Source organism: Microcaecilia unicolor, chromosome 2, assembly GCF_901765095.1.
Source record: "Microcaecilia unicolor chromosome 2, aMicUni1.1, whole genome shotgun sequence".
NCBI classification, from domain to species: domain Eukaryota; kingdom Metazoa; phylum Chordata; class Amphibia; order Gymnophiona; family Siphonopidae; genus Microcaecilia; species Microcaecilia unicolor.
In genome coordinates, this window is record NC_044032.1 from 409672518 (window position 1) to 409696784 (window position 24267).

The 24267-nt window shown below is 41.2% G+C and overlaps 1 protein-coding gene across 2 annotated transcripts in view; it reads left to right on the plus strand.

The window, feature by feature from the left end:
• The window catches only part of CCSER1 (coiled-coil serine rich protein 1), a 918294-nt gene extending 896704 nt beyond the window's left edge, over positions 1–21590 (plus strand). For both annotated transcript variants that reach the window (XM_030190693.1, XM_030190692.1), the window contains 2 exons: positions 18028–18102; positions 20570–21590. In XM_030190693.1, coding sequence (XP_030046553.1) covers positions 18028–18102; positions 20570–20686 — 192 coding nt within the window. In that variant the 3' untranslated portion in view covers positions 20687–21590. The remainder of the gene's footprint in view (positions 1–18027; positions 18103–20569) is intronic.
• The last annotated feature ends 2677 nt before the right edge of the window (positions 21591–24267 follow it).

The window sequence follows — 24267 nt, forward strand, 5'->3', positions numbered from 1 at the left end:
TATTTCTTCTCTTGTCAAAGTTATGATTTATTGTTCTTAATCAAAAGAAACACTGACAACCACATTTGGGCTAAGATCCAGTTATGCGTTGCTTCAGAGAACACGTCAACAACAAACAAAAAAAAATGCTGCATAAATGGAAAGTAGAACCTTATCATTATAGCAGAACTAATTTCTATGATATATTACAAAGGGTTGACATTATAGACTAGATTCTGTATGTGATGTCTAAAAAATCAGCACCAAAACAAAATGCACCTAGGCATATTCTATAAAGTGTGCCTAAATTTGGCACACTTTATAGAATAAGCCTACATTTCTGCACAGTTTATAGAATACGCTGAGCACCCGTCTGCTTGACTAAATTTAGTCGCAAGCATTTACATAGTAGTGATTGTACAGAAGGGGGTCCTTTTACTTAGGTGTGCTAAAAAATGGCCTGTGCTGGTGTAGATGCATGTATTCGATACATGCAGGTCCATTTTTCGGCGCAGCTTTTGGTTGAAAATGGATGTGTCGCAAAATAAAAATTGGCGCGCGTCCATTTTGGCCCTGAGACCTTACCGCCACCCATTGACTTAGCAGTAAAGTCTCATGCGTTAACAGGGCGGTAATCGTCAGCCGCAGTCGATAATCATATACTGCCGATTATCGACTGGTTAGCGCCGTGCACCAGAAATTTTACGGCGCACTTAAAAAATTAAATTACCTCCCAGGCCATGCGGTAGCTGGCGGTAGTTCCACATTTGCGCGCGTTGGGCATGCGTAGGTGCCTACGAGACTTAGTGAAAGGGCCCCTAGATGCATTAGGTAGCTTTGCAATAGCTCAGCAATGAGGCCTATTTAATACCCTGGCCTTCCATGATTAGCAAAATCAATATTTGTAATGGGGAAGTTCACAGCAATGGAAAGCAATGTTTTATCCATAGGTAAGGCATATTTTACATGTGGAGGGGCATAACCGAACGCGAACGCCCATCTCCATGGGCGTCTATGTCCGAAAACGGGTATGTGAAGAGGCGGGACAGACCGTATTATCGGAAAAGATGGGCGTCCATCTTTCGTTTCAAAAATACAGTTTGGACGGACCAAATGCCATGGATTTGGTCCTTTCTGAGATGGGCGGGTTTTTTTTTTTTTTTAGCGATAATGGAAACTAAAAACGCCCAGCTCAGAAACGTCCTAATCCAAGCCATTTGGTAGTGAGGAGGGACAAATGTACACTACCATAGATCTTAGGGGTGAAGGGGGCAACTACATGTGGGTACAGTGGGTTTTAGAGGCCTCCCATTTACCACCACAAGTGGTACAGGTGTGGGGGGGATGGGCCTGGGTTTGCCAACCTGAAGTGCACTGCAGTACCCACTAAAAGTGCTCCAGGGACAGGACTTGTTGCTGCTGTATAACCTTGGCAGAGCAGTTCACACTTGAAGACTAATCTTGCTGAAAACGTCCTTTATTTGAATAAGCACATTTACTCACAGTTAACTGCAGATCAGAGGTTGTGCCCCACTAGCAACGAGTCTCGCTGGTACTGAGATTAGCAGTAGGTTCGAGCTGGCAGAATGCCCTCTTTCAGCAACATTCAAGGTAAGAACTAAGTGCTGTAACGTGGCTAACACATGAACGGGATCTAAAACTGGCTTACAAAACGCCCTTCTTGTTTCGATTATCAGCTAAAGACGCCCATCTCTCCTCGGGCGATAACCATGCCCCAGTCCCGCCTTCATCACACCTCCGACATGCCCCTGTGATCTTTGTTCGTCTCCTTGATGGACTGCAGTTGAGGACGCCAAAAATCGGGTTTCGATTATACCGATTTGGGCGCCCACGGGAAACGGATGCCCATCTCCCGATTTGGGTCAAAATATGGGCGTCTTTCTCTTTCGAAAATAAGCTGGATAGGAACAGGCTGTTATAAAACTGCTTTTTCAATAACAAGCAGGATTGAGTCAGGCACACAAGTGGATGATGTCATCCAATGGCATAGGAATGGAACTGCAATTCTGTAACTGGATATATGCAGTTTTGTGTGCATTACTGCATAGGAAAATGCCACAAACTCACATGTATACACTATGCATTACTCTATAAGACAGTGCATAAGTGTTATGGGGCTAAATTCTATATATGGCACCTGAAAATTACATGTGGAAAAAAATACACCTAGGCCTATTCTCTAAAGTATGCCTATATTTTATAGAATAGTCTTACATTTCCGTGGGGTATATAGAATATGCCAAGTGCCTTGCCACATGACCAAATTTAGTCCTGGCTATTTAAGCCACATTTCCTTGGCGTATATCCCAATGCCTAAATAGGTGCTCATGCTCCACCCATGACCATGCCCCCTTTTCAAATAAGCAACTAAGCGCACCGCATTACAGAATACGCTTAGCAAGTTATGCATGTAAATCTTAATTAATGCCAATTAGTGCTAAAAATTGCTTAACATCCAATTAACAGAGCTGATTAGCTAGTTAACCAATTAACTTACACGCATTATTATAGAATACGCTTTGATTTCCGTGCAGAAAATAAAGCACCATATATAGAATCCTAGGGATTGTGTGTAACTACTGGGGTGCATGCTCATAGGCAGAGCATGGGAGGGGCATGGGCATGTCTCCAACACGTATGTGCAATATAGAATACTATCAGACTCATTTTCGAAAGAGAAGGACGCCCATCTTTCAACACAAATTGAAAGATGGGCGTCCTTCTCCCAGGGTCGTCCAAATCGGTATAATCGAAAACCAATTTTGAATGTCCCCAACTGCTTTCCATCGCAGGGATGGCCAAAGTTCAAGGGGGCGTATCGGAGGCATAGCGAAGGCGGGACTTGGGCGTGCCTAACACATGGACGTCCTCAAACCATAATGGAAAAAAAAGTGTGTCCCTGACGAGCACTTGGACGACTTTACTTAGTCCTGTTTTTCTTAGGACCAAGGCACGAAAAGGTGGCCGAAATGACCAGATGACCACCGGAGAGAATCAGGGATGACCTCCCCTTACTCCCCCAGTGCTCACTAACCCCCTCCCACCCTCAAAACAATTCTTTAAAAATATTTTTTACCAGCCTCTATGTCAGCCTCAAATGTCATACTCAGGTCCATCACAGCAGTATGCAGGTACCTGGAGTAGTTTTAGTGGGTGCAGTGCACTTCAGGCAGGCGGACCCAGGCCCATCCTCCTCCCTACCTGTTACGTTTGTGGAAGAAAGAGTGAGCCCTCCAAAACCCACTGGAAACCCACTGTACCCACATGTAGGTGCCCCCCTTCACCCATAAGGGCTATGGTAGTGGTGTTCAGTTGTGGGTAGTGGGTTTTAGGAGGGTTGGGGGGGGGGCTCAGCAGACAAGGTAAGGGAGCTATGCACCTGGGAGCAATTTGTGAAGTCCACTGCAGTGCCCCCTAGGGTGCCCGGTTCGTGTCCTGGTATGTGAGGGGGACCAGTGCAATACAAATGCTGGCTCCTTCCACAACCAAAGGGCTTGCACTTGCTCATCTTCCAATGTGGTATATATCATTCAGTGTAAAAAATGTAACGAAGGATGTTATATTGGAGAAACAGGCCAGATGCTTGAGACAAGATTCAATTTACATAGACATCACATGAACAATACTGGTGCCAGCAGGGCTCCCATCCCTGTTGGTCAACATTTTACAAGACCAGGACACTGTACCAGTGATTTCACAGTGAGAATCCTGAAAGGTAACTTTAAAACCATACAGGAACGTAAGACCTTTGAAGTCAGAATGACTGAATATCTTAACACCCAACAGAAAGGACTTAACAAGGATCTGGGTTTCCTAGCCCATTATAAACCATAAAGCTGTAAGTCTCTGTTGATCACCCCTCCCCTCACCTATCCACACCCATCTTGTTAGAATATCAATGATATGCTTTGATGTCCCCATCTCAGAAACGACCAAATGCAAGTCCTTTGGTCGTGGGAGGAGCCAGCATTCATAGTGCACTGGTCCCCTTGACATGCCAGGACACCAACCGGGCATCCTAGGGGGCACTGCAGTGTACTTCAGAAAAAGCTCCCAGGTACATAGCTCCCTTACCTTGTGTGCTGAGCCCCCCCCAACCCTCCTAAAACCCACTCCCCACAACTGTACACCACTACCATAGCCCTTATGGGTGAAGGGGGGCACCTAGATGTGGGTACAGTGGGTTTCTGGTGGGTTTTGAAGGGCTCCCATTTACCACCACAAGTGTAACAGGTAGGGGGGATGGGCCTGGGTCCGCCTGCCTGAAGTGCACTGCACCCACTAAAACTGCTCCAGGGACCTGCATACTGCTGTGATGGACCTGAGTATGACATTTGAGGCTGACATAGAGGCTGGTAAAAAATATTTTTAAAGAATTGTTTTGAGGGTGGGAGGGGGTTAGTGAGCACTGGGGGAGTAAGGGGAGGTCATCCCTGATTCTCTCCGGTGGTCATCTGGTCATTTCGGCCACCTTTTCGTGCCTTGGTCCTAAGAAAAACAGGACTAAGTAAAGTCGTCCAAGTGCTCGTCAGGGACACACTTTTTTTTCCATTATGGTTTGAGGACGTCCATGTGTTAGGCACGCCCAAGTCCCGCCTTCGCTATGCCTCCGATACGCCCCCTTGAACTTTGGCCATCCCTGCGATGGAAAGCAGTTGGGGACATTCAAAAATTGGGTATGATATTTGAGGCTGGCACTAGAGATTTTTAAAGATGTTTTTTTGAGGGTGGGAGGGGGTTAGTGACCAGTGGTGTAGTAAGGGGAGGTCATCCTCAATTCCCTCCACTGGTCATCTGATCATTTCGAGCACCTTTTTGAGGCTTGGTTATCAATAGAAATCAAACAAAATAAAACATGGAAAAGAAAATAAGATGATACCTTTTTTATTGGACATAACTTAATACATTTCTTGATTAGCTTTCGAAGGTTGCCCTTCTTCGTCAGATCGGAAATAAGCAAATGTGCTAGCTGACAGTGTGTATAAGTGAAAACATTCAAGCATTACTATGACAGTCTGACAGGGTGGGAGGGTGGGGGTGGGTAGGAGGTATGCATGGGGACATCAAAGCATATCATTGATATTCTAACAGGATGGGTGTGGATAGGTGAGGGGAGGGGTGATCAACAGAGACTTACAGCTTTATGGTTTATAATGGGCTAGGAAACCCAGATCCTTGTTAAGTCCTTTCTGTTGGGTGTTAAGATATTCAGTCATTCTGACTTCAAAGGTCTTACGTTCCTGTATGGTTTTAAAGTTACCTTTCAGGATTCTCACTGTGAAATCACTGGTACAGTGTCCTGGTCTTGTAAAATGCTGACCAACAGGGATGGGAGCCCTGCTGGCACCAGTATTGTTCATGTGATGTCTATGTAAATTGAATCTTGTCTCAAGCATCTGGCCTGTTTCTCCAATATAACATCCTTCGTTACATTTTTTACACTGAATGATATATACCATATTGGAAGATGAGCAAGTGAAAAATTCCTTTATGTTGAATATCTTTCCTTTGTGGATGACTGTGGGGTCCTGTGAAATGTTTTGGCATAGTTTGCAACTGGATAAATTACAGGGAAGTGTGCCCTTCTGTTCCTTTTCAGTCTGTGATGGAAGTTTACTTCTGATTAGCTTGTGTTTTAAGTTGGGTGGCTATCGGAAGGCCAGTACCAGTGGGGATGGGAATATCTCTTTCAGTAATTCATCCTCCTGGAGTAGAGGTTGTAGATCTCTTATGGTTTTCCTCAGTTTTTCCAGCTCTGGAATCCCTCTACAAGGGGGATTCTGTCTGTGGCTTTTTTTTCCTTGTACCGTACAAGATTCTCCCTGGGTGTTTTGAGGGAGGAGGCAATATTCTTGGAGATTATTTTGGGGTTGTAGCCTTTCTGTTTGAAGGATGCAGTCAGGCTTATAAGGTGTCTGTCTCTGTCCCCTGGGTCAGAGCAGATACAGTGACGATCTGACGAAGAAGGGCAACCTTCGAACGCTAATCAAGAAATGTATTAAGTTATGTCCAATAAAAAGGTATCATCTTATTTTCTTTTCCATGTTTTATTTTGTTTGATTTCTATTGATAACCTTAAGAGTGGACTAACATGGCTACCACACTCCTGAGGCTTGGTTGTAAGAAAAAAAGGACCAGGTAAAGTTGTCCAAGTGTTCGTCTGGGACGCCCTTTTTTTTCCATTATGGGTCGAGGACGCCCATGTGTTAGGCATGCCCAAGTCCCGCCTTCGCTATGCCTCCGACACGCTCCCAGGAACTTTGGTTGTCTCTGCGACGGAAAGCAGTTGGGGACACCCAAAATCAGCTTTCTATTATACTGATTTGGGCAAACCTGTGAGAAGGAGGCCCATCTTGTAATTTGTGTCGAAAGATGGGCATCCTCTTTCGAAAATAAGCCTGTTGGTGAGACCAGTGTTACACTAGTATTCTGTAGTGGCATTGTGGTGTCCAGATGCCATTATAGAATCGGTGCTCAGCAAACAGCATTGGTGTACCTAATTGGAGGTGTAAAGTTACAGAGATGCTTCCATAGTAAAACGTTCTGAGCATATGTGGCCCTTCCCAGCAGTTTCCTCATCTCCTCAGCTTTCTTTCTTTCTTTCTTTCTTTTGATCTCTTGAACAGATGAGTGCCACAGTTATCGCATCAAAGTTTCTTCTTTTATTCATTTTATTTAACTGTTCAGTTTACTTTGAAGTCTTTCAGCACTCTCGGCCTTTGGGTACAGTGAGTAAGTTTCCGTTCTTGGAATGTCAGCTTCTCCTCTGTGCCAACTCTATTTGGAAACATTCAATCCTAAAAATATACACCCATTCTGTCTCAGCCATAGAGATACCAGTCATAACCTTGAAAAAGTAACAAGGTGATTATTGGAATCACCTTGATGTTAATTGACAGTCTTAAAAATTTGCATGTGCATCTCGCTGTGTGTTGTTCTATAAAGCACAGCAGCTAACTTCATTTGCATGTATCTGGAAAGAGGGCATGGCCAGGGTGTGTGTCGAGGCATTCCAGACGTTTGTGTGCAGGTTTACAGAATTTGCCCAAAGCGCGCCTAAGTTGAGTGGCGACAGTTATACCTGCTTTTACCAGCGTAATTACAGCACCCAAAAGTTAAGTGCCAGATCTGTGCAAAACACTATTCTATAAAGTGTGCATTCCATTTATAGAATAGCGCTTACCTCAGACTCTATATATGGCGCCTGAAAATGCGTGCAGAAACCAAAGTATATTCTAAAACAATGCACATAACTTAATTGGTTAAATAGCTAATCAGCATTGTTAATTGGATGTTAAGCAATTATCAGCACTAATTGGCATTGATTGAGATTTACACTCACAAGTCGCTAAGTGTATTCTATGACATTTGTGCCTAAATTCTAAGTTCCATAGTTGAAAAGGGGATGTGGCCATGGGCGAGGTGTGGGCGTTTCTAAAATCTATGTGCAATATTATAGAATACACCCAATCTGTGCCTAATTTAGATGTTGGGATTTACACTAAGTAAAACGTGGCCTAAATGGATGTGACCAAATTTGGTTGCATGGCGAGCCGCTTGGCGTATTTTATATACCTCACGGAAATTTAAGTCTATTCTATAAAATTTAGGCATACATTAGAGAATACGCCTAGGCATAATTTTTTTTCTACACAGATTTTTCAGGTGCCATATACAGAATCTAGCTCTTAATGCTCAATTTTTTCAGTGCCAAATTTTCAGCACCATTTATTGAATTCCCTCCTAAGCATAAAGTTGGGCTTGCAAGTTTCTAGAATTAGGAGGCTAATGCAGTGTATTTTAACCCTCTCCTGAAGGCACACTTGGCCAGTCAGGTTTCCATGTAAGCATGAGATAAATTTACATCCTATTGGTCTCCAGTATATGCAGATGCATCTCATACATATTCATTGTGGTAATCCTGAACACCAGAGTGGCTAGGTGTGCCACCAGAAGAGAGCTGAGAAGCAGTGCCTTAACATTCAAGTTGTTTATCTGTCTTTCTCTACCTTTTTCTGTTTCCATATCATTGGTTCATAATGATGAAATACCACTGTAGAACTGTGGAGGCAGATACTGAATCATAGCACCAATTTACCTAACAAGTTGTTCTCAAAATAAACATTGTATACTGGAACATTATCAGCATATCCAAAGCAATAGTACATTACTATGGAGATAGACTGTCATTTTAATGCTTATATTTAAATTACTATAGTGCTGCTATCGAAACTGACATGAAAAGAAATTGCGATTTGCAAACATTAGGTACACTGAATGCATCCAGCTAGAGAATCAAAGCCTTGCTCAGAGCTGATTTTAGTGACTAGCATTTTATATGCATGCATATATATTTTAAACTTAACTATTTTCTTCTGTATTTTTGGATTTCCAGCTCAGTCATAACTGGTCTATACTAGGTTATAGCTCCATTCAAAAGTTTTTCTGTATGTTATAATAACCCCATCCTACCAGTCTAGACATTGCAGCAACAGTCTTTGCCTGGAAGTCGTAAACACTGGTTAATTTTCTAAATTGGATATGTGTGCACTATGAGGGTAATTCTACTGTATAAAGTGGGTGCTAACATTTATGCACTAAGGGGTTCTTTTACCAAGCTATGATAAAAAGGGCCCTGCAGTAGCGGCAGGGGCTGTTTTTCCCAAGTGCCAGGGCCCTTTTTACCGCATCAGGTAACCCCCCCCCCCCCCGAAACAAAATATGGCCGTGTGGTAAGATTACTCCCGTGGTAATCCGGCGGTAACCGGGCAGCATACGGCATACCCCATTACCACTGGGTTAGTGCTGTGGTAAAAATTCCAAAAATATTTTCCAGCATGCCGGAAATGGTGTGCGGTCGAGCCAGAACTACTGCTGGCGTCCACATTGGGCAGGCAGTAGTTCCGGGTTGTGCATGGCAGCCCTTTCATAAAAGGGCCCCTGATTGCACTGAATATTTGGAACAATGGTATATACACGCTTATGTGTGCACTTGTATACATTCTAAAAATTTGCCTAAGCATTATTCTGTACATAAGAACATAAGCATTGTCATACTGGGACAGACCAAAGATCCATCAAGCCCAGTATCCTGTTTCCAACAGTGGCCAATCCAGATCACAAGTATCTGGAAAGGTCTCAAAAGAGTAAAACAAATATTTTTCTGCTTATCCTAGAAATAAGCAGTGGGTTTTCCCAAGTCCATCTTAATAATGTCGTATGGACATTTCTTTTAGGAAATTATCTAACCCTTTTTTAAACCCTGCTAAGCTAACTACTTTTACTACATTCTCTGGCAACAAATTCCAGACTTTAATTACACATTGAGTGAAGAAATATTTTTCTTCAGTTTGTTTTAAATGTACTACTTAGTAGTGTCATTGCATGTTCCTTGGTCCTTGTATTTTTGGAAAGAGCAAACAAGAGATTCACATTTACCTGTTCCACTCCACTCAGTACTTTATGGACCTCTGTCTTATTTTTCCTCAGTTGTCTCTTTTTCAAGCTGAAGAGCCCTAACTGCTTTAGCCTTTCCTCATATGGAAGTCATCCCATTCCCTTTATCATTTTCGTCACCCTTCTCGTTACCTATGACCATAATTGTACACAGTATTTGAGGTAAAGTCGCCCATGGAGTGATTCAAAAGCATTATAATATTCTCAGTTTTGTTTACCATTCCTTTCCTACCATTGTTTTTGCTTTCTTAGCCACCGCTGCACACTGAGCAGAGAGTTTCATCGTGTCATCAACAATGACACCTAGGTCTTTTCCTTGGCAGTGACTCCTAATGTGGAACCTATAGTTTGGGTTCATCCTTTTATCTATGCAGATGATGTCACTACTTGCATCCCTATTTGAGGTGACATCCAGGAAATTCTGTATAGAATTAAAACTGGCCTTGATTTAATGGAATCCTGGGCCTCTGAATTCAGGCTAAAATTAAATCGGCAGAAGACTACATTTTTGGTAGTAACTAATCTGCTTGACCATGATCCCTGCAACAATGTTAGCACTGACTGTATTTCTTATCCTTTGGAGTCCACTCTTAACATTTTAGGGTTGTTGTTGATTGCCACTTAACCTTTGAATCGCAGATGTTCTCAGTGGTTACTAAATCTTTTAAATTACTTTGGATGCAGAAGCACATTAGGCCCTCTTTTCAATTGATATTTTCAGATTACTTGTCCAATCTCTTGTTTTGACCCAGTTTGATTATTGTGATTCTATCAATGCAGGGTGTAAAGAATGTATCTTAAGAAAACTACAAACTGCCCAAAATAATGTGGCTGCTGGTACAATTGCATTGGCTTCCTACTAGGGCCAGGATTGTTTTCAAACTCTGTGCTCTCATATTTCAGATTTTGTATGGTATTGCCCTTGACTATATGTTGCACCTTGTTATTTTGCCTTCTTGCAATTCAATCTTTGGTGGAAGAGAATACTTGCATCTTCATTTTCCTACCTGTAAAAAAGTACTACTACTACTACTACTATTTAGCATTTCTATAGCGCTACAAGGCGTACGCAGTACTGCACAAACATAGAAGAAAGACAGTCCCTGCTCAAAGAGCTTACAATCTAATAGACAAAAAATAAAGTAAGCAAATCAAATCAATTAATGTGTACAGGAAGGAGGAGAGGAGGGTAGGTGGAGGCGAGTGGTTACAAGTGGTTACGAGTCAAAAGCAATGTTAAAGAGGTGGGCTTTCAGTCTAGATTTAAAGGTGGCCAAGGAAGGGGCAAGACGTAGGAGCTCAGGAAGTTTATTCCAGGCGTAGGGTGCAGCGAGACAGAAGGCGCGAAGTCTAGAGTTGGCAGTAGTGAAGAAGGGAACAGATAAGAAGGATTTATCCATGGAGCGGAGTGCACGGGAAAGTAGCTTATAAATGTATTTATTCAGCTATTTTTTTCACACCAAGGTACTCAATGGTGGCATTCCGTGCTGAAAAATATAGGATCCTAACATGATTATTAGTTTTTTTGTAAGTTTTTGAAATCTTTTCTTTTCAAAAAAATTGTCAGTTGATCCTGGTGTATAGTCTCTCCCCCCCCTTCCATTCTCCCCATTATGCTTTATTATTGAATTCTTTATATATTTATGACTCCTTATTAATATGTGTGGGTTTATTCATTTTGTTTCATATTTTGTAATGACTTCTTTTTAGCTTGTTAACCACATTGAACTCAAAATTAAATGGGAAAATGTGGGGTATAAATGTCATAAATAAATAAGAGATATATTTGTGGCCACATACACATATTGGGTGCAGTGTACCCCTCCTGACATAAGGGTCCTTTTACTAAGGTGTGCTGAAAAATGGCCTGCGCTGTTGTAGGCTTGTGTATTGGACACGCGCAGGTCCATTTTTCAGCGCGCCTGCAATAAAGGCCCTTTTTTGGCTGAAAATGAATGTGCAGCAAAATAAAAATTGGCACGCGTCCATTTTGGGCCTGAGACCTTACCGCCACCCATTGACTTGGCGGTAAGGTCTCATGCGTTAACCAGGCGGTAATCGTCAGTATACACTGTTGGTTAGCACCAAGCAATAGAAAATAAAATATATTTTCAGCCACGTGTATCGATACATGTAAATAATAGAATTACCGCCTGGGGCACGCGGTAGCCAGGCAGTAGTTCCAAATTGACGCGCGTTGGACACGCATAGGTGCCTACGAACCCATAGTAAAAGGGCCCGTAATTACTGCCTAAGTATAACCAGGAGAACTGAAGCCTCACCGAGGGGGGAAGTTATCAATGTGGGCTACTGTTAAGACAGGTTATTTTACCACAGGGTTTCAAAAACTTACATGAAATGAGATTGAAGGGGGGCGATTTCAAGAAAAATGTCAGGAAGTATTTCTTCACGGAGAGAGTGGTGGATGCTTGGAATGCCCTCCCGCGGGAGGTGGTGGAGATGAAAACGGTAACGGAATTCAAACATGCGTGGGATAAACATAAAGGAATCCTGTTCAGAAGGAATGGATCCTCAGCAGCTTAACCGAGATTGGATAGCAGAGCCGGTAGTGGGAGGCGGGGATAGTGGGCAGACTTATACGGTCTGTGCCAGAGCCGGTGGTGGGAGGCAGGGATAGTGCTGGGCAGACTTATACGGTCTGTGCCCTGAAGAGCACAGGTACAAATCAAAGTAGGGTATACACAAAAAGTAGCACACATGAGTTGTCTTGTTGGACAAACTGGATGGACCGTGCAGGTCTTTTTTCTGCCGTCATCTACTATGTTACTATATTGTATAAAATGGGACTCTAGGATAAAATACCATGGCTTGTGGTAAAATAACCTGTCTTAACTACAGCCCACATTGATAACTTTGCCCCTAAATCTAGCCAGTTAGGTTCAATTGAATATTAACGTAATGATAACTGGCTAAAAGTAGCCAGTTCTTTTCTCCACTCAGCACATCTTAACATATCGACCTTTAGGTTTTTCATATCTAAGAACATAAAAACATAAGATTCATCATGCTGAGTCAGACCAAATTTTTCCACTTCAGAAATATTTTCACCTCATAATCTGAAACATTTTGAGAATACTAACATACTCCCCTTATGGCACTTTTTCCAAAATTGTTTCCCACTTTTGTATTGTATGTAAAAAAAAAAGCTGCGGAATATGTATGTAGCAATTTTTGCCTTTCACATGGATATTTTCTTATTAAAATATATGGCAAATAGCTTTTGGAAATATGCACATTTTGTGGAATATTTGCAAAACTATTTCTGAAATGAAAAATAAAAAGATTTTTACATCTGTAATTGCTCACAAGGAACTTAATTGCTTTGAACAGCAAAGCACTTTGAGTTTTATGCAAATCTACAACTTCTTAGCAATTAGTGTTGGAAATAAACACCACAACATTACTTGAAAGCTAAAGTTCTAAATATATTTATGGGTGCACTCACTTGTTTATGTATTTACCTACTTTTTGCTTCAGAAGATCTCTTTCCCAGAAACTATTTCACTCTGATGAAATACTTAGAAAATGTCTTGGTGTGCATTAAAGCTTTTGACATAAGCAATGAAAAATCTTTGTAGACGTAACGTAGTAATGCACCAGAGTATTATAAATGAGATTGCAGTAACCTGCTCACCAGGGGACCAGTGATTCAGAAATTGCTAAATATTATTGAAAGGCATTTTATGTTGGCTGAGAAAGTCTTAGTACAGGCTTCCTGTGGAATCATTGCTCTTTTAGGCATGTCTGCATTACTGCTGTGTCTATAAACTGTGAGGATTGCATCGGACTTTCATTTGATGGTTTTTATTAGTTGACATTTTATTAAAGCCATAGCTAAATGCAAAAGAATTCAGTAGGCTACCTTTGAGAGAAATGTGTCTTCTGAAAATATATTTACTGGTTTGCTAAAAACAGTAAGATGACTAGCTACTCTTATCCTGCCACCTGGAGTTTATGATTAAGTTGAGCCTAACTGGCTAGGTTTTCAAATCAATAAACACCAACATTCAGCTAGTTGATATTTGACCAGCTATATTTATATGGGAGAAAAAAGAGAAGCAGACCGCATTAAGAAAAACAGTTTTTATTAACCACTTCTGGCTCCCAGGTTTAAACTAGTTCACCTGACATGGCCATGTTTCTCACCAAAATGCTGCCTCAGGGGCAGATAGAAACTATAAATGTATGTTGGTATTAGTAAACTCAGTGACCATCTGCCCTTTCGGAAATCACTAAAAAACCATCAGTTCAGGCAAGCCTACCAAAACGATCCAGATTAATTCCCACAAACCCATCTATTCATCACATATCCAGGAGACAATGACAATGACCTAGACTATTTATTTATTTATTTATTGTTCACCTATATCCCACATTTTCCCACTCATGCAGGCACAATGTGGCTTACAAACATTAAATAAAATTACAAAATAGGAAAACTTAGAAGAGTATTCAAGGAGTATGCAGGGGGAAAAGCATCTAACAAAGTAGCAGGGTAGGAGCCAGGGAGGGTGCATCAAGCAGCGGTATAAAGTGAGGAGTAGGTCTTGGCAAAGAAGTAGGTCTTCAACAACTTCTTGAAGAGGGCGTGGTCCGCTTGAGTTTTAAGGTGTTGCAGGAGAGAATTCCAGTGCTTAGGACTCCAATAGCGGAAGGACGAGGCGAAAATCTTCTTGTACTTGACACCCTTACAGTTTGGGAAGTGAAGGTAGGAACAAGCAGCAGGGTTGGCATTCCTGGGCGGGAGGTCAATCAAGGGGTGCATATACTCCGGGGCAAACCCATATATAATTTTATGGGTCAAGGAGCAGAGTTTAAAGGCAATGCGCTCCTGTACAGGCAGCCAGTGTAATTTGAAACGTAAGGGTTCAGCATGTGCAAAGCATTGCTCTCTTAGGATGAGTCTCACAGCAGTGTTCTGAACTGTTTGGAACTTTTTCAACAGAGAGGCCTGGCAGCCCGCTTAAATTCCGCTGCAATAGTCCAAGTGGGAGAGGACAAGCCAGTGGACAAGTGTGCGGAACAAATCTCTAGTAAGGAAGTATCTTATACGCCGAAGCCTCCACATGGTGTGAAACATTTTTTTGGTGACCAAGTGCACATGATTGTCCAGCTGGAGGTGTGTGTCCAGTTGCACTCCTAAAAGCCACAGGCTTGTGGCAATTGGAAGGGCAGAGCCCAATACTGGGAGCAGCGTGTCAATTACTGGAGTGTGGATGGACGAGAGGATGAGACACTGTGTTTTGTCCTTGTTTAATTTGAAACGGAAGACCTGAGCCCAATGTTCTAAAGTGGAGAAGCAGGCATCAATGAGGTGAACAATTTCCGACACGGTGGTACGAAAGGGAATGTAGACTGTAATATCGTCGGCATAGATGAAAGGGTTAAGGTCCAGTTTTGCGAGAGCAGCAGCTAAAGGCATCAACATAATATTGAATAAGGCAGGTGAAAGTGGGGAGCCCAGCGGAACCCCACAGGAGGCCTTCCACGGATCAGAAGTAACCGAGTTCACTGAGACCTGGTAAGTTCTTGTTGTTAAAAAGCCCGCAAACCAGTGTAAGACAGGACCTCCTATGCCAAAAGAATCCAACAGATGAAGCAAGATTTCATGGTCCACCATATCGAAGGCACTAGACATGTCAAATTGAAGCAGTAAAACCTTCCGACCGATGGATAGCTCTTGCTTAAAGTTAGATAAGAGGGTGACCAGGACAGTCTCGGTGCTATATTGAGCTCGGAAACCAGACTGAGAGTGGTGTAGGATATTGAAGGCAGTCAGGAAGTCGTTGAGCTGGACGTTGACTTTACTCTCCATTAACTTGGTAATTAGGGGTATCGAAGCCACTGATAGATTTGGCCCTGGACCCCCCTACCGACGACCCTCACAACCCCCTCCCGCCGCCAACCTGCCATCAACGTCCTTTGCTGGCGGGGGACCCCAACCCCTTTGCTGGTGGGGGATCCCAACCCCCGCCAGCCGAAGTCGTCTTCCTTTGTTCGTTTGGGTTTCTTCTTTCTGAGTCTGACTCTGATGTCCTGCACGTACACAATGTGCAGGATGTCAGAGTCAGACTCAGAAAGAAGAAACCCAAACGAACGAAAGAAGACGGACTTCGGCTGGTGGGGGTTGGGGTCCCCTGCCAGCAAAGGTAGGCAACAGCGGGCGGGGGGGTTGAGAGGGTCGTCGGGTGGGCGAGCCACAGTTGTTGGAGGTGGTTCTGGCGGCAGCGGGGGGGGGGGGGCGGCGGGGGTGGCGGAAATGGCAGCGGCGGTGCCGGGGGAGCTAAAATGTGCCCCTCACCTCGGCTCTGGACCCCCCTACCGGTGAAGTCTAGATACGCCCCTGAAACAGCCTACTGCAACCCCCACAACAGAGCCAGCCTGCCCAGTCTAAACTGAACTGCAATGATTTTGATGCATACTTTCAGGCTTATTTTTGAAAGAGAAGGACGCCCATCTTTCGACACAAATCGGTTATATATATATATATATATATACTGGTTATATTTAGACTGAACATTGAGTTATCTTGCCAAAATGTAAATGGGCTGTGGTGGTAGAAGGGAAATTAAAAAAATAAACAAAACACTTCTCAGGAACTATCAATTATTTTGTGAAGTTCTTAAAACAATCTTGTTTCATGAATATTTGATATAACTAGGCATTCTTATTATATGTTTTTCATAATTACAATTATGATGAGTGATATACAACATAATATAATTCCTGAGCTTATGTCTCAGTATTCTTTTCTTTAACTTCTAATCCGTAATGAACTCTGTATAGGTATTTGCGGACAATAAGCGTTGTATAACATAACATAATATAACATAACCCCAAGGTTACCTGCATGCCACTCAGACAGTTTGACCGATGGATGAGATAGCAGATTTTAAATAAACTTGAAACATGAATATCAACTGCAAAATACATAGGCTAAAGAATACTGGGAATTTCAAATGTAGGGGTACTGTTACAAAGGCACGGTAGCATTTTTAGTGCGTGCTAAAAATAAGCATGTGCTAAACACTAGAGACGTCCATATATTCCTATGGGTGTCTCTAGCGTTTAGCGTATACTAATTATTTGTGAGCACTAAAAATGCTGCCATGCCTTTGTAAAAGGACCTCTTAATCCCTATAACCCGAATAAACTTGAAATTTGAACTCACACTTGCCATGGTCCTAGAGGGGGAATAATATTTATAAAGTGGTAAAACTGACAAGTTTTGCAGCTGAAGAGGCACCGGGAAAACGCTTCTTTACTGGTCAATGTGTAAGGAAATAAGAGGGTTTTTGGTTTTTTTTTTGCTAAAGCCTAGCTTGAGTTGTCTGCTGTAGGGCCCATCTTAATCCTATGGGCCCTGCTGCAGTTAGCTCGAGCTAAGCTTTAGTAAAAGACCCCCCCTAAGTGATGTTCTCTAGTCCTTGTCCCTAGCAAATGATCAGCTCAGTCTCAACTTCGTTCTTAACAACTTTAACAAGAGCTCATACATTGCATTGATGATGCCCCAAGAGAAAATGGAGCAATGGTAGTTGAGATGAGTTCCTCCAACATGCATTGGTTGACGTAGCTCACAGATACAGGGATTGCTCTGATAGACTTCCATTGCTATTGCTTTATCCTTGGCCCAAAAATGTGTGCTACAAAACAGTGCTTAATGGATTATTTTCGTATCAAGCTACCAAGTGATGGAATGCTTTGCAATTAAGTATAAGGAAATTGGATAATTATGAAGTGTTTAGGAAAGTTTTGAAAACTCATCATTCTAAATTGTGTAACAATGGTTGAATGATTTTTCTTTATAGTTGTATATTCCTGGAGATTGTCCAGCTCTTCTAAATTTGTAAACCACATAGAACTCTGGAGGGATTTTGCAGGGTATAAGCCTTATTTGTCTGCACCAATCCCTTTGAAACGTTCCCCAATTTTTAAATCCATGGCAAAGGTTAACATTAATAGAGAAAATTCATTAATATGTCATGGTATCCTAATTTTTTTAAACAGCAGCAGAAAATCTATTATATAAAGTAAGGGGGGGGGGGGTACTGAAAATCACTGATCTTTTTCTTGGAGGCAGTTTAGACTTTATCCATGATCTTAGTGAGGACTTCAGCTGATAAGGTTAATTATCTCATTTCTACGGTAATAAAGATTCATTGATGATGCTTTCTCATGTATCATTTCTCTGCAATGATTCGTACGGGAAATAAAACAAAAGTTCAGGGGTTCACAATGCAACACATTTTGTCTGCCAAGTCTCGAGCCCTCTGCCGTCCTTAATTATCTGGAATATTACATTGCCATAAACTGGGTGCATTTTAGACCATTATGTACCACAAATGGCATAGTGAACCAATAAGACTGACTAATTCATGTTTTGCTAGAAACCAAGGTTCCATTGTTTGAACTAAGTATGCAAGTTTCTCATTTTATTCACCACACTAGTTTAATTCTAAATTCAAGCTAATGGCAAAATGAAGCATAAATATAGTAAGAAATGTTCTAACAACTAAGGTGACTCATCAAAGCTTCTCTTTTATTTTGCAGGCAAAGGTCCATTTAGAGAAACCTACAACTTCCCAATTAGATAAATCCACACAGACTGAATTTGTTGGCCATGACGTAAGTACCTGTATGAAACAGGGTGATATTTTTGTGTACATATTTGTATTTCAAACTCCACCAGCCTGTTCAGCTCTATTGCTGCTGCATCCATGCCTTGATTTAATGGGATTTAACAGAACACCATTCATCTTTGGCTCTTAAATGATTCTCAAATGCCTTCTTTAAAAGAAAAAAAAAACCCAAAAAACTAATCACTGCTACCTGCCAGCATGCCAATATGCTATTAATTGCTTGTATTTCCCAACAGCTCTTTTATTCTCGGATGGGTTAGTGGAAATGCAAATACATGAAGGATACACATTAGTAGAATGCAAAATCTTTCAGTATGAAACAGCATTTACTCAGTTATTAACAACTTAATGAAGTTATTATGTTTATAATCACCAACAACGAAGCATGTCAAATTTTAACATAATAACGTGTAACAGAAAATACACGATTTTGTATGAAATATTACATTAATATTTTAAACATTATGTACCAGTGAGGAGTTTTATCACTAATTTAGTTAATTAAAAATTAAAAATTTCAGCTTTTTTTTTTTTTTTTAAGAAAACCAATTTCATTTTATCTGGCATAGCTGCTCAGCTTGTGAAGCATGAGTTTAAAATGTTACTGGAAATGGAAGCAATTAGGTTAATTCTATACAGTTTATTCCATTTATGTGCATACATATTTCAAATAGCAGCTTACAGGGCTCAGTTTCAAAGCACTGAGACTTACAAAGTTCCATGTGACTAGCAGGCTTATTTTCGAAAGAGAAGGGTGCCCATCTTTTGACACAAATCAGGAGATGGGCGTCCTTCTCTCAGGGCCGCCCAAATCGGCATAATCGAAAGCCGATTTTGGGTGTCCCCAACTTGCTTCCCATTGTGTGGATGACCAAAGTTCCCAGGGGCATGTCGGAGGCATAGCAAAGGCGGGACTGGGGCATACCTAACAGATGGGCGTCCTCGAGCGATATTGGAAAAAAGAAGGGCATCCCTGAGGCGTACTTGGGCGACTTTACTTGGTCCATTTTTTCTTACAACCAAGCCTCAAAAAGGTGCCCGAACTGACCAGATGACCACCGGAGGGAATCAGGGATGATTTAGGCATGGATCCCCAGTAATCAGTAATACTGCGTGCATCTTTAGTGAATGTCCATAACCTGCCAATGCCCCTCCCATGACCACGTCCCTTTTTGAGTTGCATGCTGTAAGATTTGCACATGGATCTTTGTAGGGTAGCGCTTAGCAAGATGCATGCACAAATCCAAATTGTTGTCAATTGGTGCCGAAAATTAGCAGACCAATTATAGTCGCTTAGGGCCTTATTCTATAAAGGTTATGCTCCTAACTTTATGCTTCTAAATTATGAGCATACTCAATGCTCCAAAATAGATTATGCTTGTAATTTAGGAGCACAAATTATGCTGATAGATTAGGAGCATAACATATATAGAATAAGGCCCTAATTGATTCGTTAGCCAGTTTTGTTGCACGCACATCTCATGGTAGTACACAATTGTGCATGTTGAAATTTGCGTGACATTTGTAAAATCTGGGGATAACTGTAGAGTTATTTTTACATATAACAATTAGAGTGAATAGAGTATCTAAATATTCAGAGACCCAATCTAAAAATCATACTCTAAATATTTGCTACTGTGGTAATTAATGGAGGAAAAGCCTCAAATACGGATGGATACTCCTTTATTGATACACAACCTAAGGGGGCTCCATCTAATCATCACAGACTGAAAAACATCCCAATAACGTGACTCGTAAACACTCAAACTAGTAAATGTGTAAGGGTCACTTATCTTCCAGCTATTCAATCGATATATCTGTCATCCACGGCCCGACTTCGGCAGAGTTTCGACTCCTGCTTCAGGGTACCATGGTCTCTTATAATCGATATATAAAGTGCTGGATCTGTCTGCCTGCACTTTATATATCGATTATAAGAGACCACGGTACCCTGAAGCAGGAGTCGAAACTCTGCCGAAGTTGGGCCGTGGATGACAGATATATCGATTGAACAGCTGAAAGATAAGTGACCCTTACACATTTACTAGTTTGAGTGTTTAGGAGTCACGTTATTGGGAGGTGTTTCAGCCTGTGATGATTAGGTGGAGCTCCCTTAGGTTGTGTATCAACAAAGTAGTATCCATCCGTATTTGAGGCTGTTCCTCCATTAATTACCACAGTAGCAAATATATAGAGTATGATTTTTAGATTGGATAACTGTAGAGTGCCACAGTGGCCAGAGCAGATTTTCAGCTCCACTCTTCAGTAAAGTGCTGCTGAATAACTGCTCCCGACCCACACAGGGCAGGAACCTTTCCTGCACGTTTAAATAGCACTTGATTACTGACCCTTGTAATGCTTCATGTTTTAGTTAATTTCATGTTTGTATTTCAAAATCAATGCATTTCTGTTGTATTACAAATATTTTAACATTACTTTCTTTCTTTTTAAAGGCGTGGTGGAACTGTGCGAGCACAGAAGGTTCAGTCTACAAAGCAATCCAACCAGTTCATTGTTTCCAGCATTATCAAATTAAAACCAGCATCTGGACACAAGATTCTTTTCATTAATATATTTTATTAGAATTCATTTTTATGTGATCAGCTCCAGTCTATCAGTTTTTCAGGGGCTCTACAAAACTTCCAGGAGAATTCTTCTGCTAAGTTAATTTTACATTATCGACCAACAAAGTATAATTGTTCATGGCATTTGTGTAGAGATATATTTTAACATGGGGACTTGAATAATAAACAAAAATAATGTCTATTTATCACTTTGAGAGAACATTTTACATGCTAACTCTAATTTAAAAAAAAAATTGTGGCCTGCACATCCGAAGATGGCAGATTATTTTGGAAGATTTACATTTTATAATGTGAATTTTACCAAGCAGCATGGTCCTCATTTACAAAGACCAAAATTTTGTTTGAATGTCTTAATATGTGATTTTTAACTCTTGTTTTGGTATGTACTGAGAAGGAAAAAATGATTTTCTCCCACACTGCGCTCAACTCAGATGGAAGTTGAATGAGAACTACACCCTCCAAGCAATAGCCATGTTTGAAGGATGAACAAGTCAACATTTTGAGCACTAGCACGTCACCCACTTGAAACTGTGTTGCTTTAAAAGAAGTTGAACTTATTATAACTTTTATCACGCAAACTGAATTTATTGTACAATATAAAATGATGCATTGTTTCATTACAGTACTATTCTGTAAACTTGAACTTATTGATTTACCATAAGATTTTGATTAAACTTTGGGATCAGCAAGGTCAATTATTGTATTTTCCTGCTGTATTTTTTTGCTAATGGTTCTTTGTAACCTTTTATTGTAATTTATGATAACCTTGCTGAGCAATCTCCCCAGACAAAAATGAAAGGAGGCTGGTAAACTAAAGTGTGAATGCCTTTGCAAACACAATAATTTTACAAAAGCAGCAAGTAGCATGTGGATCTTGATGCAAACCACCTTGACGGACATACCAACTAGTGGTATATCAAGCTTACAATAAACTTGGAAAATTTGTCCACCTCTTCCTGACAATTCAAGTGTACAGCTGTCTTCATTAGAAGGTTCTTTTACTAACCCTTGCTAAAAAATGACCAGTGCTATCCCCAGTGTGGGTCTTTCCCACATGCAGAGGCCACTTTTAGTGTGGCGGTAAAATGGCTGATTTTCCATAGTTCCTATTAATGGCCACATACTAATTTCCTTATTAGCACATGGCCATTAATGTGTGACCACTTATGGACATCTATTTTATAGGCAGCAAGGCCTCACGTGCTAGCTACACACTAATTGGTTAGTGCACAGTGATGTAGCTGTTCTGATTAGCGCAGAACACCCCCCCCCCCCCCGACACACCCCAAGTGCTAAATTCTATTTTTTAGTGCATAGGAAGTGTGCACAATCCCCAAACTACTGTGGTATGCCTGAGTGCACCCCACGGTAGTGCTTTTTTAACCTGTGATAAGCATACACTAGTGCTTATCGCAGCTTAGTAAAAGGTCCCTTAGGTTAGCTAGTCTGTTTTGGAAAATACTCTGACTCTTCAATATTTGGCACCATCTCTGCTCAGTAGCCCTTAGAAAATCAACATATAGTCCAGGAAGCCAAAATGCTCCTGTTGACACCACCCACACAGCTATACATTCATAGTTAGAATGTGAGTGTAGCAGCCTTAGCCCTTATCCTTGATCTGAGGACTGAGAACACCATCTGCAAACCTATCTACTTCACCATTCTCCCAGAGTTACAAATTCATGTGTAATACAATTAGAGAAATACCTAGCAATAGAATTTATACCAACATGGATGTGCATCATCAGACAGCAGTTAATAGACTCAACAATATCTCTTTAATATCTTGGATATTGCCATCTGGTGGATAATACACCTCAGAGGATATCATATCTGATTGGCAGATGGATGCCTCCATTTCCTTCAGAAGGGAACTATGAACCACCACCATCTTTTGCTTCTTAGACAAAATGGCTGCTGATCTTGCATCTTTGAGATGTATGGATTGGCCACTGTTGGAAACAGGATGCTGGGCTTGATGGACCTTTGGTCTGTCCCAGTATGGCAATACTTATGTACTCACCATCCACTTCTTTAGGTCTGCCACCTGTTTACCTAACCTAACATCAAAAATAACATAAAGTTTATATTCCACTAGTACCTTTTCAGTTCTAATCGGATCACAATTCAAGGAATCAGAACAAAACCTGAGAATTACATAATAATCAAATTAATTCCATACAATCTAGTATAATGGTGCAAAACTATCTTTGATCTATATAAGGCACACACTTGTTAAATAACACAAACTATCTTTGATCTAATCCAAACACATGCTTGCTAAATAAAAGAATTTTAATCCTCCTAAATTCTATATAATCAGGAGGTCCCTTTACCAAGCTTCAGTAAAAAAGTGCCCTGCGGTTGCGGCGAGGGCCATTTTTCCTGTGTGCCAATGCCCTTTTTACTGCAGTGGGTAAAAAGCCCCTAAAAAATGGCCAAGCTGTAAGAATGTGGTGGGGAGCATTTATCACCACCCACTGAGGTGGTGGTAAGGGCTCCTGTGGTAACCCAGTGGTAAAAATGATTAAAAAAAAAGTTTTGTTGAGCTTGAGGCAAAACTACTGACAGAGGCCGCGTTGGGCCAGTGGTATTTCTGGGTTGACGCACGGCAACCCTTTAGTAAAAGGGCCCCTAGATGACGTCCATAAAGCCTGTTTCCTGAGAGAGTTAACCTACAGGCATTTTTCCTGCGGGTTCCTCACATTGGGTCAGTACATCTGTCTGGACAGAGGCAGAAACAGTCACAGTGGTGATAGCTTTGGTGACACAATGTTTCCCAGCCATTATTTTGCTGTTAGGAGCTCTGGTATCTGTTCAAAAATTAACACCTACCAAAGTCCTTATCTTTTTCCTAAGTGTTCCTACAAGTAAAAGCAGATAGCCTCTTTTCTGTGAGTTATAACCCTCCATCCTCCGTTTCCCTGTGTGTAATCCTATTTTATGAGGTATACAATAATTTATCTTTTTCTATATGCATATGTGTCTATGAGATCTGTAGCACCTTTTGAAGAATTACTTTAAAGGTCTAATCAAGACTCCTGTGAGAGATGTTAGAACATATAAATATAAGTGTTGCCATACTGGGACAGAGCGAAGGTCCATCAAGCCCAATATCCTGTTTCCAACAGTGGCCAATCCAGGTCACAAGTACCTGGTAAGATCCCAGAACAGTAAAACAGATTTTATGCTGCTTATCCCAGAAATAAGCAGTGGATTTTCTCAAGTCCATCATAATAATGGCTTATGGACTTTTAGAAAATTAGCTAAAGTTTTTTTTTTTTAACCCTGCTGAGCTAACTGCTTTTACCACATTCTCTGGCTAATGAATTTCTGAATTTAATTACGTATTGAGCGTGTTTTAAATTTCCTACTAAGTAGCTAGTCCTAATATTTTTGGAACAAGTAAACAAGTGATTCGTGTCAACCCATTCCACTCCACTCAGTATTTTATAGACCTCTAATCTCCCCTCAACATTTTCTCCAAGCTGAAGAGCTCTAGCTGTGCCACCTGCTGGTTCATTGTTTTAGCTCACTGTTTTCCTAGTTTTTGTGTGCAGCTGCAC